Raw genomic sequence first — 16,674 nt, forward strand, 5'->3', positions numbered from 1 at the left:
AGGATGTGAGCACTTGGGTCATTCAAATCCATCTTCTGTGGCTCCCCATGTCGCTGGCTGAGCTTCAGTGTAAAGTCCAGTATACCTGCAACAATATTGATATGTTCAGCGTACCGCTAAGCAAGCCGCAGTCCCTCTAACCTCTGCTTTCTAAGAACGGCTGAATAGCAGAGATTGCTGATAAAGTGTGGTGAAGATTTGAGGCCAGGTGTGATGGGACAAGCCTCTCATCCCAGCACTTGATCTCTAGGTTCAAGGCCGGCAGATGAGAACCTGTCTCAGAAACAATGCAAACAAAAAGATGAAGATGCTAGGCATTGCATTGGCCAGTTGACAGTGTCACTGCTGGTGTGCTGGCTTCCCACTCACGTGGTCATAAGCACAGTGGAGTGTGCCTAGGTGTTCTGAAGTGTTCTAGATCAGCAAACACATAGTTCACACAGCTGAGACAGAACCATTGTTTTAAAATGTGCTACTGTGTTTTCAAATATTCCAGATATTTTTCTCAATTTCACCATGACCTTTTTCTAAACCGTGGTATATTTGAGTTTATTCTAAATTCAGATTATTACTATTTTTTTAAAGATAAAGTCTCATGTAAACCAGGCTGGCTTTAAATTGACTGCATTACTAAGGATGACCTTGAACTCCTGATCCTCTGCTTTCCATGATCTGGTGTGGGGATTATAGGTACACACCATCATGCCTGGCTTTAAGTTTATATAACTTTATAGACCACAGTGTTGTAAAATATACTAACCCTTTTGGGTTTGTCTGTTTGGTTTAAGGAAGTCTAGAAGATTCTCTGTCTGTGAACCAAGTTAAACAAGAACCCAAAGAGCCAACACTGCCTATGGGAACAAAAACTTTTCAGGACTGTAAAAAATTACCTGCTACATAAGATGTTTAAAGCTTTTCAGAATTGATAGCTCTGGCACCTTCTGATGTCTTAGAAGGGGAAGATTGCCAGGACATAGCATGTCAGTCACGGGACCAGAACTGAATGATGCAGCTTTGACTTAAAACTTGAATATTTTTTGTCAATTCCATATTTGTATTCCCCTTAAGAAATATTTTACTTCATTTTGTATTCCTTTATTTTTTTATTATCCAGTAAGATATGTATTTGAAAAGATCACGGTAATTTAATGTAAACACAAATGGTTATCTCATCCTCAGAAATACTGAGTATTGCTTCTTACAAGACAACCAAGTCCAACAATAAAAGCAGTGTGAGTGCATGTGGAGGTGTGTCAGAAAACTTAGAGTTGTGAGGAGAGTTTGAATTAGCCCACAGGTGAGAGAACATTTGTCATCTGTCTTATTTGGAAAGATAGAGCAGTAGATTTAAATGGTAACACTGAGCTGCCGATCACATCCCTATAGATTTGCATAGCAGCACAGAGCCACCAATCACATCCCTATAGATTTGCATAGCAGCACAGAGCCACCAATCACATCCCTATAGATTTGCATAGCAGCACAGAGCCACCAATCACATCCCTATAGATTTGCATAGTATCACAGAGCCACCAATCACATCCCTATAGATTTGCATAGTATCACAGAGCCACCAATCACATCCCTATAGATTTGCATAGTATCACAGAGCCACCAATCACATCCCTAGACACTGCATTTGCAATTTATCCCCCAGGCTTTATACCTTTAACTATAAATGAATAGTACTAATGGTCGTCTGTCAGAAATTTCACTGACTCGGTAAGTACTGAAAAGTTTAAATTGAATTAATCAGATAAATAACACAAATAAATGTATTTTATATGGGATTAGAGGTAAATCCCTACTTAGGAATAGAAAGATGTATAGTTTAGAGAATGGGGGGAAATGTTATAATCCCTACTGCTTGCAAAATTTTTGGCTTTTTTTTTTTTTTTTTTAAAGATTCAATTTTTGGCTAGAAAATAATTTAAATACTATTTACATTTTTCTATACTAGAGTTCTTACTGAATTGATAGTATTACAATTTATATAGTTAGCTCATATTTGAAACTTGAAAATGTCTGATCTGATATTTAGCTCATTAAATAAGTATATTTATACCTAGTATTAAATAGCCAGTAAACAATATGTTTATTATAAGATTTTTTAAATGAAATATTGAGTAGCTAGAAATTTCAAATGTAATTGTTATGAAATTAACTGAGCTAAATGTAGTGGTGCACACCTGTAATCCCAGCACTCAGGAGGTGGAGGTAATAGGATTGTAAATTCCAGTCTAGCCTGGACTACACAGCAGGTCCTTACTAAGAAAGACAGAGGGAATCACCTAGAAAAGTTGTTTTTCTGGAGACTCATTTAAGAGTGCATTTGAATTTTAATTTTTTTAAAAAATAAGAATTTCAATTGGATATTAAAGTTTAATATTCAAAGCATGAACACTATAATATAAAATTTGACCTCAATACTTTACATAGATATCCATCACTTTTGACTTTTCTAAGTCCAATCGCCCATTCTTACTCACTTTGTTTTAGCTACATGACCTGTATCTAAGTATAAGACACTGTTATTTTAGAAGTAGGTGAAACTCTACAATTCATTATCTTTACATCTAAAGCCTAGTCAACGTAAAGTTTATTCTTTAACTTATTTAATGCAAATTTCATATCTAATTATATATATATATATATATATATATGTGTATATGTAAATGGTTAGTAAGAACTGCCTTTTCTTTTCTTAAGAACAAGATAGCTAGTGCCAGTTTTTATAGAGGCAGGCTGCTAAGTCTGAATGTCACACTCAGTTCACCACAACTCATAGTCACGTCAAAACCTGAGTTCCCTTAATCTGTGTGTATTAAAGAGGAACGAGATCAAGTTAGTATGTATTTAGAACTGTAATATAGGTGATGCTCTTTTGTGATCCTTGTTATAGAAACTATTTTTCAAGGAACTAATAAGTTTTCATCTTTCAATAATGATTAAGGTTTATTATTAAATATTTCATTCATTGAGCTGTATTCTTTGGGAGACATTCCTTTTTGATGTTGAATTGCTAAGGAGAAATGCTTATTAAGAAAGAAACTAGCCAGTTTCCTGTGAGGATGAGTAGTAACCGAGGATTCAGTGCTTAATGTTTCATCAAGAACAAACAGTTAAAATATATTTCTGAGCCAGGCAGTGGTGCTCAAGTCTTTAATCCCAGCATTTGGAGACAGAGGCAAGTGAATCTCTGTGAGTTCAAGGCCAGCCTGGTCTACAGAGTGAGTTCCAGTGACAGCCAGGGCTACACAGAAAAGCCTTGTCTTGAAAACAACAATAACAAATACACACACACACACACACACACACACACACACACACATACACACACTTCTGTCACTTCATTCTATTAATGGTGCACACCTCTAATCCCAGTGGATCTCCTGAGTTTGAGGCCAGCCTGGTCTACATAGCAAGTTCCAGGACAGCTGGAGCTACAAAGTAAGACCCTGTCTTGGGGGAAAAAAAGAAGAAAGAAAATAAATAGTTCTGTCAGCCAGGCGGTGGTGGGGCACGCCTTTAATCCCAGCACTCGGGAGGCAGAGGCAGGCAGATCTCTGTGAGTTTAAGGCCAGCCTGGGCTACAGAGCGAGATCCAGGACAGGCAGCAAAACTACACAGAGAAACCCTGTCTCGAAAAACCAAAACAAAGCAACAAAACAATAGTTCTGTCACTTCCTTCTGTGTGACTGGGTCTCTGTTAATATTTTTATCATGAGGACAGTAAGTTACATATATTCTTCCCACAAACAAAAACAAAACAGAAAACTGAACACTTAAATTACCTAATTGTATGTTCTTGTTTTTAGGTAGAAACTGAAACTATTAATATTTTTGTGTATTTAAATTAGTAATTATTAAAAAATGGTGTCTAAAATGAATTTAAAAATCCATTTGTCTTCTAAATGCATATGTTGTCACACAAGTCAGTGCTGGCTAAAGGTGCTTAGCATCAGTTTTTGAAAACTATGTTTACATATTTAAATGTTTAATTCTTTCTAAATGTCCTAGATCTTAAAAACAAGTGTATAAAAATTCAATATCTGTGTTTGGCTTTCTCTTAACAACTCCACAGCAAAATTTGACAAATATTCTTTAGTTCATGTACTACAGGATGGAGTATCCGCAGTAGTAGGCTGGACATTTAAGATAAGTGGTTAGAAATTCATAATCGTAGGTTGGCTCATTTCTTTGTAGTTTCCATGTTCCAAACCTGCAAGTAAACATTGTATACAGCAGTAAATTATAGCTAAACAGCCACAACAGACTTCCCTCAGTAGTCACCTACAGAAGCAGCTCGTGTACTTCCAAAGCTTTAACATCTTATGCAAAGTGAATGTTTCCTAACCACACAGGAGGGAGAGGAGACATAAGCTTTGGGGTCTGCGCTTGCATTGAAGGTTTTAATTCTGAGGCCCACCAGCATGTGCCTCAACTTCTTCATGTCCTATCAGACTGCACACTTAACCATGTGGTGTGAGACCATGTTTACTTTATACCAGGTTTGTAAAGAGATGTTAAAATGTATGTAGATATCAGAACTTAATGTACAGTGTTCTTGTTATAATGTAATTTTTTCATTAAAGAATTCTGTTTTTTTTTTCTTATGTGTTAGTTTTTGAAAATATGCTTCTCCTAGAGATAATAGAAGTTTTGTTCATCTTAAGATGGTGGATGCTTTAGTACCTGAGAATTTTAACTAGAGATTTATGGCAGTTTGAAGCCTGATGGATTAACTACCACTAAGATATACATATATGCTACATGTGTGTGCATATATGTGTGTGTGTGTGTGTGTGTGTGTGTGTGTGTGTGTGTGTGTGTGTTGTGTGTGCTAGTATGTATATCAGTGAAATGGCTTGGTGGGTAAAGGTTCGAGTGTGATACCCTGAGTTCAATCCCCCAAAACAGATGTAAAGGTGGAAGAAGTGAGCCAACTCCACAGAGTTGTCCTGTGACCTCCATACATGTATGCCTACACAATAATAATTTACAAAACAAATCTTTAAGGGCTATCAATATGGCTCAGCAGGTAAAGCCACTTGCCATTAAACCTGATCACACTGATTTAGGTTCCCTGGACCCACAAGGAAAAATAGTACCTCCACTTAACATACCCCCACACACAAATAATACATAAATGTTACCAAAATTGTAATAGAATAGCATGTATGAAAAAATACAAGTAATTTTTTGGCTCTACATTTGACATAATAATATATTCTTTTTTTTTTCTTTTGGTTTTTTGATACAGGGTTTCTCTGTGTAGCCCTGGCTGTTCTAGAACTCGCTTTGTAGACCAGGCTGGCCTCGAACTCATAATGATCCGCCTGCCTCTGCCTCCTGAGTGCTGGGATTAAAGGTGTGCGCCACCACGGCCGAGCTAGGTACAATACTATTTTTAAGCGCTGCTTCCTATATTTAAGTTATAGCAGAATTATGTGATTAAAAGAGAAAGAAAGATCATTAACCCTTCCCCTCTTTTTTGTTTTCCTGCTCTGCCTTATTTTAGAACAACAGAAAATTATGGGCTTGGGAAATGTCTCAATTGATGAAGTACTTGCCATAAGTGTGAGGATTGGAATTCAGCTCCCCATAACACACATAAACACACACACACACACATACATATAATAATAAATGAATTAGTAAAAACAACAAAAGGAAGAAAATCTAATCCAGAGCATGCATAAAAAGTGCAGATGGTTTTGGAAAGAAAGTCCTTGAACTGCGTCTATGTGGGTAGTTGCGTGAATAGATCTTAATACATTACCATCACTGGTTGTGCTGGGTTAAGGGCCTGGGGTTTACTCATGTTCATAAACTTTGTACTAGTCAGTATGTTTTTCTGCAATCATAGTTAACAGTGATGAGGATTTACTAAGAGCTAGATACTTTTACTTGTTGGATATAGAAAGATTAGTAATGTAACTCATAGAGAGGCACAGTGTAGTAGGCAGCTAGTTACACAATCACCTACTGCAGTGTAGTACTGTTGATCTAACAAAGGACAAACAAAATTGAAAAAGTGGTCTGAAACATAGACAATTAGGGAGGGAATAGCAGGTCAGTCTAAAAGAGCAGGCAGCTAAGAAAGACCAACTCCCAAGTTCATTTTTCTCTGTCCATTCCTTAACTGTTATGCCAAAAAATTGCCTGTTCTTCCTCAAGCTCTCCCAGTGAGACTGTTTGTTTGTTTGTTTTTCAAAACAGGGTTGGTTTCTCTGTGTAGCCCTAGCTGTCCTTGGTCTGTGGACCAGGCTGGCCTCGAACTCACACAGATCTGCCTGCCTCTGCCTCCTGGGATTAAAGGCATGAGCCCCAAGGCCTGGCGAGACTGGTCTTAAACCAGATCCTGATGATACAGAGTTGGCTCAGTGGGTAAGGTGATAAGACAAACTCATTTGGGCTGACCTCTGATTTCTTATTTCTAATTGAAAACCTCAGATGTTAAGTTTCATTTTGGAGTGTTCCCCTTCCTTACAGAGAAACTGAGTAGACCAGTGAATAGGAGTGGTTGGAGCCGGAGGAAAGGAGAAATGTTGGCCAAAGAGTATGAAATTGCGGTTGTACAGGACGGTAAGTTCAGGGGTGAGATGAACACCGTGAGCTTTACCCGCAGTAATAGTGTGTACTGTTGACTTGCTAAGAGAGTCAGCCTGGGTACTCACACCCCAGAAAGAAGAGCAGAGCTGCTCAGTGGCTCAGCCAGTACAGGCGCTTACTTCCCAGCCTGAGGACCCGAGCTCCATCCCGAGAACCCACACGCTGGGGAGAGAGCTGATCCCCAGAGAGTGCCCTCTGACCTCAGTATGTGTGCTTTGCTGCAGCATGTATACACACACAATTTTTTTTTTTTTAATTTTTATTTTTTGGTTTTTTGAGACAGGGTTTCTCTGTAGCTTTGGAGGCTGTCCTGGAACTCGCTCTGTAGACCAGGCTGGCCTCGAACTCACAGAGATCCATCTGCCTCTGCCTCCCGAGTGCTGGGATTCAAGGCGTGCGTCACCAACGCCCAGCTAATTTTTTTTTTTTTAAACAAAAATTAATGGAGAGAAACTGCCTCAGAAAACTTAAAAAAAAAAAAAAAACTAAAAGAAAAAAGTGAAGGGAAGAGGGTGGGAAGGAGAGAAGAGTCTCAAACATGTTGTGTATGTACGACAATGAAAACTCTTAACCAGTTGTTGACTGATGGGCCTTGAACCCTTTCCCTAGAGTCTGCTTTATGGAAGATACTGCTGCCCTCCTGCTCTTTTTATTTCTACCTCGTGCATAGATGGGGTGGGGATGAGCTTGGATGGTCAGAAAGTTACTCCTCAAATGGACATGCTTTGGACACAGGTCATTTAAAAATCTCCATAAATAGATTTTTAAATATTTATTTTATGTGTATATGCACGTGTGCTTGAGTATATATATGCCCGCCACATGCACCCTTGGCAGAGGTCAGAAGAGACTGTCCGGTACCCTGGAACTGCAGTTACAGGTGTCTGTGAGCCCCACGTATGGGCTGAGGACAAAACACCTGGTCTCTGTGAGAGCAGCCTATGCTCTCAACCACTGAGCCATCTCCCTGGCCCCCCGTTTATAAATACCTTTTTAAAATTTGCCAAGCAGTGGCAGCACACACCTTTAATCCCAGCACTTGGGAGATGGCAGGAGGATCTCTGAGTTCTAGGCCAGCCTGGTCTACAGAGTGAGTTGCAGGACAGCCAGGGCTACAAGAGAAACCCTGTCTTGAAAAAAACATATATATATATATATATATATATATATATATATATATATATATAGTCTGTCTATGTCCATATGAGGTGGAAGTAAATATGGATAAAGTCCCAAAAAACTAGGAAAGGTCCCTAAGACTGGAAAAAAGAAACTTCTAGGAGGTGTAGGGAACATACTAGAACACAGTTGAAGTGGGGATACTGAGGACCAAAGGTACTGGTGGGGAGGTGAGTAGGAAGAGGAGAGGGTGATCAACCAAATTGAATATATAGGAAATTCCTATCCTTATTACTTTGTAAACAAGTTTTCAAAAACAAAACCAAGGGCTGGAGAGAGGGCTCAGTGGTTAAGAGGTCAAGAGTGTGTTCTGCTCTTGTAGATGTGAGTTCAGGTCCCAACACCCACATGGCAGCTCACAACTATCCACAACTTCAATTCCAGGTTATCTGATGCCTTCGGACCTCCAATTTCGGACCTCCAACATCTGAGGTCACATCTAACACAGGCATACATGCAGGCAAAGCATATATAATAATCGAAAATATTTTTAAGTAAACATTTTTTAAGGCTTTAAATTCAACAATAAAATCTTTTCAGCATAGGAGGCTGGAGAGATGGTTTGGTGGTTAAGAGCACTGGCTGCTCTTCCAGAGGACCCAGGTTCAATCTCCAGCATGATAGTGGTGGCTCACAACTGTAATTTCCGTTCCATGGGATCTAATGCCCTCTTCTGGTCTCCGTAGACATCAGACACTCAAGTGATGCATAGGCCTATGCAGGAAGAGCACTCATACCCATAAAATGAAATAGTTTTAATTTAAAATATTCTCAAGCTAGGAGTGATGGCACATGCCTTTAAATACCAGCACTCGGTACAGGCAGGTGGATCTCTGTGAGTTCAATGCCAGCCTGATCTACATAGCAAGTTCCAGGCTAGCCAAGACTATACAATGAGACCCTATTGCAAAAACAAAAGTAAAAACAAAAAACAACAAAAATCTTTTTAAGAAAAGAAAAAGAAAAAGAAAAGTAAAACACCAGGAGTCGTGTTGCACGCCTTTAAACTCAGCCCTCGGGAGGCAGAGCCAGGCGGATCTCTGAGTTCGAGGCCAGCCTGGTCTACAGAGTGAGTTCCAGGACAGCCAGGGCTACATAGAGAAACCCTGTCTTTTTGTTGTTGTTGCTTTAGACAGGATTTCTCTGTGTAGCTTTTTGCCTTTCCTGGATCTCACTCTGTAGCCCACCACTTGGCAAAAACGTTGTCTTGAAAGACAAAAAAAAAAAAAAAAAAAAAAAAAAAAGGTGTGTGTCCAAGTGCGTCTGTGTGTTGTGTGTGTTAAAATCTCCAAGAAGGATTTAAACAGGAGTTGCAAGACACTGCCAAGTGATGGAACACTTGTCTTAGCATGTGCAAAAATCCTGGGTTCAACTCCTAACACCGCAAACTAGAAATAATCAAACGATAATAGGAAAAACAATTGAAATCCATTTCCTAGTGGCATAAAACAACACGTGGCTTTCAGGGTAATAGATGTCTCCGTGGGTCACGGTAGTAATCCTTTATTCATGAAGTCTTTATTTCCATGGAAACAGTGAGGTCATTTAAATTTTAATGATTCTAGAATTTACATTTCCAATATCTTTTGGGCTGGAGAGATGGCTCAGCCGTTAAAGGCTGGGCTCACATCCAATATCTTTTTTCCTGTTAACTGTGTGGTAGTAACCACGGAAGCTCGAGCTTTGCTAATTTCTTTAAAAAACCCTGAAGGTTGAAGAGATAATGAAAAGATGACGGGTTTCATTTAGTCACAACTTTTAGCTATGTGCTGTTTTTAGTTTTCCCAAGTGTACCTTATTTCTGTGCCCTGCAGCTGATTTTCATAAGAAGTGAACTGTTAGAATGCATCAGTGACGCTGGTGGACATGTGGTTTGAGACGGGCAAGTGGCTGCGAGCTAGCAGAAGGAGCAGAGAGCAACTTGGCCTGGTGCTCACTTGGCTGAGTGGCCCAAGGCCCACATCCGCTCCGGCCTCTCCAGCCTACATCTGCAGCGAGGGTGAACAGGCCACGATCCAGTCCAGCTTCAGAAGCTAAGCTTTTTCTGCAGTGTCTTCACTCTGTGATGCCCATAATTTATGGAAAGTGTCCCCATACACCCCAGTTTAAATATTACTTTCTGTGCCGGGCGGTGGTGGCGCACGCCTTTAGTCCCAGCACTCAGGAGGCAGAGGCAGGTGGATCTCTGTGAGTTCGAGGCCAGCCTGGTCTACCAAGTGAGTTCCAGGAAAGGCACAAAGCTACACAGAGAAACCCTGTCTCGAAAAACCAAAAATAAATAAATAAATATTACTTTTTGTGACATGGGCACATGTCAAGAAAGGCTGGTTCAGACCAATGATGAGTCTACTAAATGAAAACAATGGTTCATAGAGTAAGTCTGATTCATACTTTAGAGCTAGGACACACCCTATTACCCTTCTATACCATTAAATTTGATGTATTTGATGTATAAATAGATTGTATTGGTTCCACTTCTATTTAATTGTGGCAATTTTCAGAATGCCAAGAACAAAGGGAAAGGAATTGACATTCATCAGCTACCATACATTCTCTATATATTCTCTAAGCATGCTACACATTGAATATGTACTTCAAAGCATGGTGCTGTCACTTAAGTATCACCCAGCGTCTACGATGATTGTGTGAAGTGCAGTTTCAACTGTCATTTTATAAATGAAGAACTAAAGCTGGCCATAGACATGTGAGACTTCAGTCCCAGCACTCGGGCTGAGGCAGTGGAGTATCACTGGAATCCAGGAGTTTGAGCCACTCTAAGTGACATAGCAAGACCCCATCTCAAAATGAGAGAGAGAAAGGAGGAAGACGATGAGGAAGTAGTAATTAGGTCAAATGCTGTTCAGCATTTGAAGATAACTTTAAATGATCCGGGCTAGTTACTTTGGCATAGCTGGGGCCAAATGCCTGAGAGGACCAATTAAAAGGGGGAGGTTGCTTTAGGTCCCTGGTTTCCCAGGGTGCAGGGCGTGGTTGCCTGGCTTTAGAAACTGGGGCCCTACTTTCTCTCCTGGTGGGCAATAAAAGAGGGAGAAAGGGACTGGGGACCAGGTGAAACCTTCAAAGACATGCTGCCAGCAAATGACTTCTTCCAGCTGAGGCTTACCTGTAGCTGGAGGTCCTGCCTGGCCCATGGTCAGGACAAATCTCTCTCACCCGCCGGTCCTGCAGCTGCTTGGACCCAAGTAAACACACAGAGGCTTATATTATTTATGAACTGTGTGGCCATTAGCTTGAGCTTATTACTGATTAGCTCTTACACTTAAGTTAACCCATAATTCTTATCTGTTTTGCCACGTGGCTTGGTACCTTTTCCCAGTTCTGCCTTAACATCTTGAGCTCATGGCAGCAGCTGGCAGTGTTTCCTAACTCAGCCCTCCTGTTCCCAGAATTCTCTCTGCTTGTCCCGCCTATACTTCCTGCCTGGCTACTGGCTGATCAGCATTTTATTTATTAACTAATCAGAGCAGCACATTCACAGCATACAAATATCCACAGCACTTACCTCCTAAAGTTTCCAAATATCATGCCACCAGCAGAGGCCCAAGTGTTCCACACACGGGCCTGTGCAGGACATTTCACAACCAAACAGTGTCACTATTTATGTAGAGAGAGCTTTAGCTTTCCCCTGTTCGTTTGCTAGTCAGCAACATCAGTGGTTTATTCTTCAAGATCCCCTAAGGGATTACTGAGTAACTGCAGAGAAATTTGAGAATCATATTGCCTTTAAATATGTGACCTGCAGGCCGGGTGGTGGCAGCGGCGCACGCCTTTAATCCCAGCACTCGAGAGGCAGAGGCAGAGGCAGGTGGATCTCTGTGAGTTCGAGGCCAGCCTGGTCTACCAAGTGAGATCCAGGAAAGGCACAAAGCTACACAGAGAAAACCTGTCTCAAAAAAACAAAAATAAATAAACAAACAAACAAATAAATAAATAAATATGTGACCTGCATGTATGTACAACTATTTGTTTAAATGCAGCAATAAAAATACTAGTGATTAAATAATAACAGATTTAATTACTAAAATATTTTAGATTAATGAATATATGTACTTGTTATGGGTCTGGGGTCATTCAGAGATTCACCAGTCTGACCATGAATAAATTTTAATAAATTAGAGGTTTTATTAAATACTGGCCAGAACCATGGATACTGGCCAGGTCCACTCTTGCTCAGAGTATGGTACTTAATTATATTAGTCAGGAACTTATAAAAGAAAAACCCACAAAGTTACATACTTCCTGCCTTTGTCCAATCCTGATGTACATTCTGCTTATGTGTGATCAAGCACACATCCTGTGCAGCTGGGGCAACCAAGCTTGTACATAACAGCAGCCCCAGTATTCCAAAAAGTTATCTTTCCTTAGGCAAGTGGGCCTTACGGGTTAGAGGTATTTTTGTTTTACAGCTCTCTTAAGTACAGTAATTTAAACTTAAAACATGTTAGCCATCACGTATTAACTAATTAAACTAGATTTATTGACAGTCACCACATTTAACAGTAATGTGTTTGTACTCCTACTGCGTTCCCCCAGAGGGAGCAGAAGGAGACAGCAAAGAACGATCACACTGGGCCGACACATGGCCAAAACCCAGCAGGGGCAGCATTAAATCCGATAGTTTCGTGTCTGTATCTGGGTCACGTGTTAGCATGGTGTAAATTTCAGTAGGCTTGAGGAATCCCACCTCTGTAGCTTTGCCAACTGAAGCACGTAGAGTCTCTCTCTTAGGATGGCTCCATTCAGTGCCTGCAGCATTCCTTAGCAGACATACCATGTCCCCGGCATCTCCAGCATCCTGGACTCTCTCCTGAAGCTTTGGATTCAGTTCCACAGCTTTATAAATTGATACTTGAGGAACTCCCTGGGGGAAGCTAGCCCTGTCAGTCACATTGCTTGGTCTCCCAGGTTTTTTGTTGTTGTTTTTTCTTTTTTGTGACCTTGGTGCAAGCCTCTGTGACCCATAGCACTTCCATTTGGCATGGCTGCAAACATTAGCATTGTGTGGATTATGCTAAAGTACGGATGTCAGCTAGAGATGAAGCTGGGCCACCATGGACCATGCTGTTAGTGACCTCTGCGTACTTCTGCAGGTGAACCATGTGAAACACTCCCTTAGGTGTCCTTGTTTGAGCATAGCACCCCAGAAGCCCTCTTTTTAAGCACATTCCTTTCAAACATGATTTTCAAATAAATTTACATTTTCACAGCCTGAAGTCTTTGATGGATACCCCTTACCCTCAAGGCACCTTTTCCATTGTTCTGGTGTTTTAAAATGGCTCCAGGCTCTTTAAAAACTCTCCCTGGGGCTGAAAGATGCTCAGCAATTAAAAGCACTTGTAGCAGAAACCCAGGTTAGGTTCCCAGTCCACTCATCTATAACTGTTCCTGGAGATTCAGTGCCTCCTTCTGACTTCCACAGGCAGCCATGTGGTGTGTGTTGCACATATACAAGCAAAACATGCACACACAGCAAAGTAAAAGAACAGAACAAAGAAAAGGAACCGAGGATCTGAACTCAAGATGTTTTTATTACGAAGTCTTAATTACACCCAGGTTTTACTATATATTAACAACTCATATGTGTGATCAAAACTTACCAAACAAGAAAATATTTTCCTGCCACCATTAGAAAATTCAGACAAGGAACTCTGGGACTAATATAAAAATATGAACTATAAAAATCTGGTACTGGAATAAACAACAACCAAAAACCAAATCCTAGGGATGTACCAGAGTTGTTAGAGTGCTTGCCTAGCGCCCAAGTGACTGCTGTATTAGATCAGCAGTATCATAAAGCAGGTGTGATAATACATGCTGGTAATCCTAGGACTTGGGGAGCAGATGCAGGAGGACCAGGAATTTAAAGTTATCTTCAGTTGTAAAAGATCCCTCAAAAAAAAAAAAAAAAAGGGAGGGTTGGGGATTTAGCTCAGTGCCTAGCAAGCGCAAAGCCCTGGGTTTGGTCCTCAGCTACAACAAAAATAAATAAAAATAAATAAATAAATAAATAAATAAATAAATAAAAGGCCGGTACTAATATAGTCCAAACTAGTATCAGCATTTATATTTTATTTTAAAATGACAGATCTTTGAGACCCTTTATGACAAAAGCACTTTAGAGAAGCTAATAATAGGATGTAATAAACCCAGGACAACACTCGACAGAATGGCCCTGAGCTACTAAGATTTCGTATACCAGCTAGTACAGATATTTAGATCAGAAAGCCAGCATTACATGTAGTTAACAGATGTGTGGCACACTTTGGAATTCAGATCTTAATTACTTTGTAATTTATAGAATTTATAATATAAAAAGATGTTGAATTTGTCACATACTTTTACTGCATCTGTTAAGATTATTACAGTGTGTGGTAATTGTCTAGTTGCTTTATTGGTGAAATGCATGGGGTGATGTTTGAAATGTTGGGGTAGTAGAAATCTGCCCCATTTGCAGCTTCCCCAAGATGTACTCAAAGCAGTTGTTGAGACTCTGCAAATCCGTAGTATAGGGGATGGTGCAGAGAAAATGTTAATCCCCGCAGGCAAGAATAAGACTACTACCACAGTTTTGGTGCCAAATTTGAAGCAAGCTTTATTAAATACTGACCAGGGCTAGGAACACTGGTAAGGTCCATACCCCGGATTCCCAGAGAACGGCCGGAATTACATTAGTCCTTTATGAAGGCAAAACCTCCAAGGCTATGTACTTCCTGCCTTCATCCAATCATACATCAAGCATACATCCTGATGTACTTCCTGCCCATGTACCTCCCACCTACATGTGATCCTGTGCAGTTGGAGCAACCGACCTCGTTTACAGAAGTGAAAACATGGCTTGTTATCTTACAGGAACAACTGCCTCCAGCCTTCCAGGAAGTTATCTCTCCTTGGGCAAGTGGGGCTTACCTGTTAGTGAGAAGCCCGGTAAATACCATTGCAGGCTCCTAGTAACTCAGTTAAGAACTAGGCCTGATTTCCTGCCTCTTGAAATTGGACAGACAGCTTCTGAGGAAGCCACAAACAATAGGCAATCAATCTTCAATGCCCCTGACAGCAGGGACAAGGGAAATAGTGTGTACCTAACCTGGGCCACTGGGCCATCCCTCACAGCATCTCAAGGCAATAACTAAATAAGGACAGAGCCTGGGGGCTTGTCCAGACTTGCCCCAGCATGGAAAAACTGTAGCCTTCACCAGCCCCTGCTAGCCCTAGCCAATTAGAATGTACTAATATGATTGCCACTCACATAAGCCCAATCATAGATAGAATGACCTCACTGCCTTTAGAATTCCTTTAGCTGTGCTTAAAAGAGCCTGCAAGCTTTGCTCAGGGTCGCCATTTTGCCTTTGTGTTGGATGTGTGGCTCCAGAATGCTGGCACTCTTTTACTCTTGAGATAATAAACACTCTTGCTGATTGCACATGTGGTTGGTGGTCCTTTGTAAGATTTCTCCAGGAGGCACTTTTGTTTTATAGATCTCTTAAGCACACTAATTAAAACTTAAAACATAACTTTAGCCCTTACAAAACTACCAAACTAGACCTCTCTATGGGCAGAAAGAAAGAAACAGCTTAAGGCCAGCAAAATGGTGGAAAAACAAGCAGATTGTGTATGACAATCAGCTGGGTGGGGCTCTGAGTTGATGCAGGCTGTCCAGATTGAATTTGGGAACTAGGTCCTCTTACCCCAGGTAGTTGACCTTTGGGGAAAGGTTAAGGGAGGTTCCTAGAGCATTAAGGGAAGTTCCTGGTGAACAGAAGGCATTTTAAGAGTGTTGGTTTTAAATGCAGTGCCTTTACCGTTCGAGAAAGGTCACAAGGAACGACAAAACCCAGTATCAGAGCTTTATTAGGAGGGGGGGGATGGACAGAAGAGAGTGACCAGACCTGGGAAGAGACACATGCAGAGGTGGGAGGAGGAGAAAGCAGAAGGAGAGGGGAGGAGTCTGTGGCCAGCTTTTTAAGGATTTCCCTGCACATGCACATGTGGGTTTATGGAGCTATGCCACGCATGCACAGATTGTGTGACCACGCTGTGCATTGCATAATCACACAGCACCCTGTTGACGTAAGATGTAAGACAGACTCTTGCTTAGCCACTGAACTGTGCATGTGTAGCCATATAGCTGGAGTCGCAGAATCTTAACAAAGAGATCTGCATTTCTAGTAGGCTTTGTTTACAGGATAGCAATCCATCTGGTTTACCCAGTCAAAGCTCGTCTGTTTAGGACAGGGTCACCAGCACTGCTCTTCTGGGCCAAAGAAGGCCTTGGACCTGACACTTAGGTGTCCCACTTAGTGTCAAACCACTCTCCAAACCTATCACACCAGTTTACACGCGTGCTCATTAACTTGTGTGTAACAAATCCAATCTTTTTTTTTTTTTTTAACAGTACTAGCTGACTTTCTTTTATAAAAGTGGTAAGTACATACTGGTTTCATTGTGTGAGTTTTCCAAGAAGACATCAAAGAAACTCTGGCTGCTTGATTGGGATGGTGCCAACACACAAAAGAAGGACCGGGACAAGTCCACCTGCCCGAGTCAATGAGTTTATTACTTCCAGAGAGCGGCAGTGTCACTTACCACAGCTGCTAAATTTGCCCTCCCTTTCCACTTCCCAAGCTCCTATCTTACAGGCTCTAAGTTTATGTAGCTCTGTATTAATCAGGGTTATCTAAAGGAACAGAACCGATTGGATGTGCATACACACACACACACACACACACACACACACACACACAGATTTATTTAAGCCGTCTATAGACAGTGGTTCATGTAATCTAACCATGGGGGTCTCAAGCCGAGAATTTATTTAGTAGTTATTTAGTCCATGAGACTGGATGTCTCAGCAGTCCCAAT

The 16,674-nt window shown here is 40.9% G+C and overlaps 1 protein-coding gene across 1 annotated transcript in view; it reads left to right on the forward strand.

Moving 5' to 3' along the window:
- The window catches only part of Carf (calcium responsive transcription factor), a 48,858-nt gene extending 46,981 nt beyond the window's left edge, over window positions 1-1,877 (forward strand). Inside the window, 1 exon segment of the mRNA XM_036173113.1 lies at window positions 789-1,877. Coding sequence (XP_036029006.1) covers window positions 789-901 — 113 coding nt within the window. The 3' untranslated portion in view covers window positions 902-1,877.
- The last annotated feature ends 14,797 nt before the right edge of the window (window positions 1,878-16,674 follow it).

The sequence above is a fragment of the Onychomys torridus genome, chromosome 23 (genome assembly GCF_903995425.1).
Source record: "Onychomys torridus chromosome 23, mOncTor1.1, whole genome shotgun sequence".
Taxonomy (NCBI): Eukaryota; Metazoa; Chordata; class Mammalia; order Rodentia; family Cricetidae; genus Onychomys; species Onychomys torridus.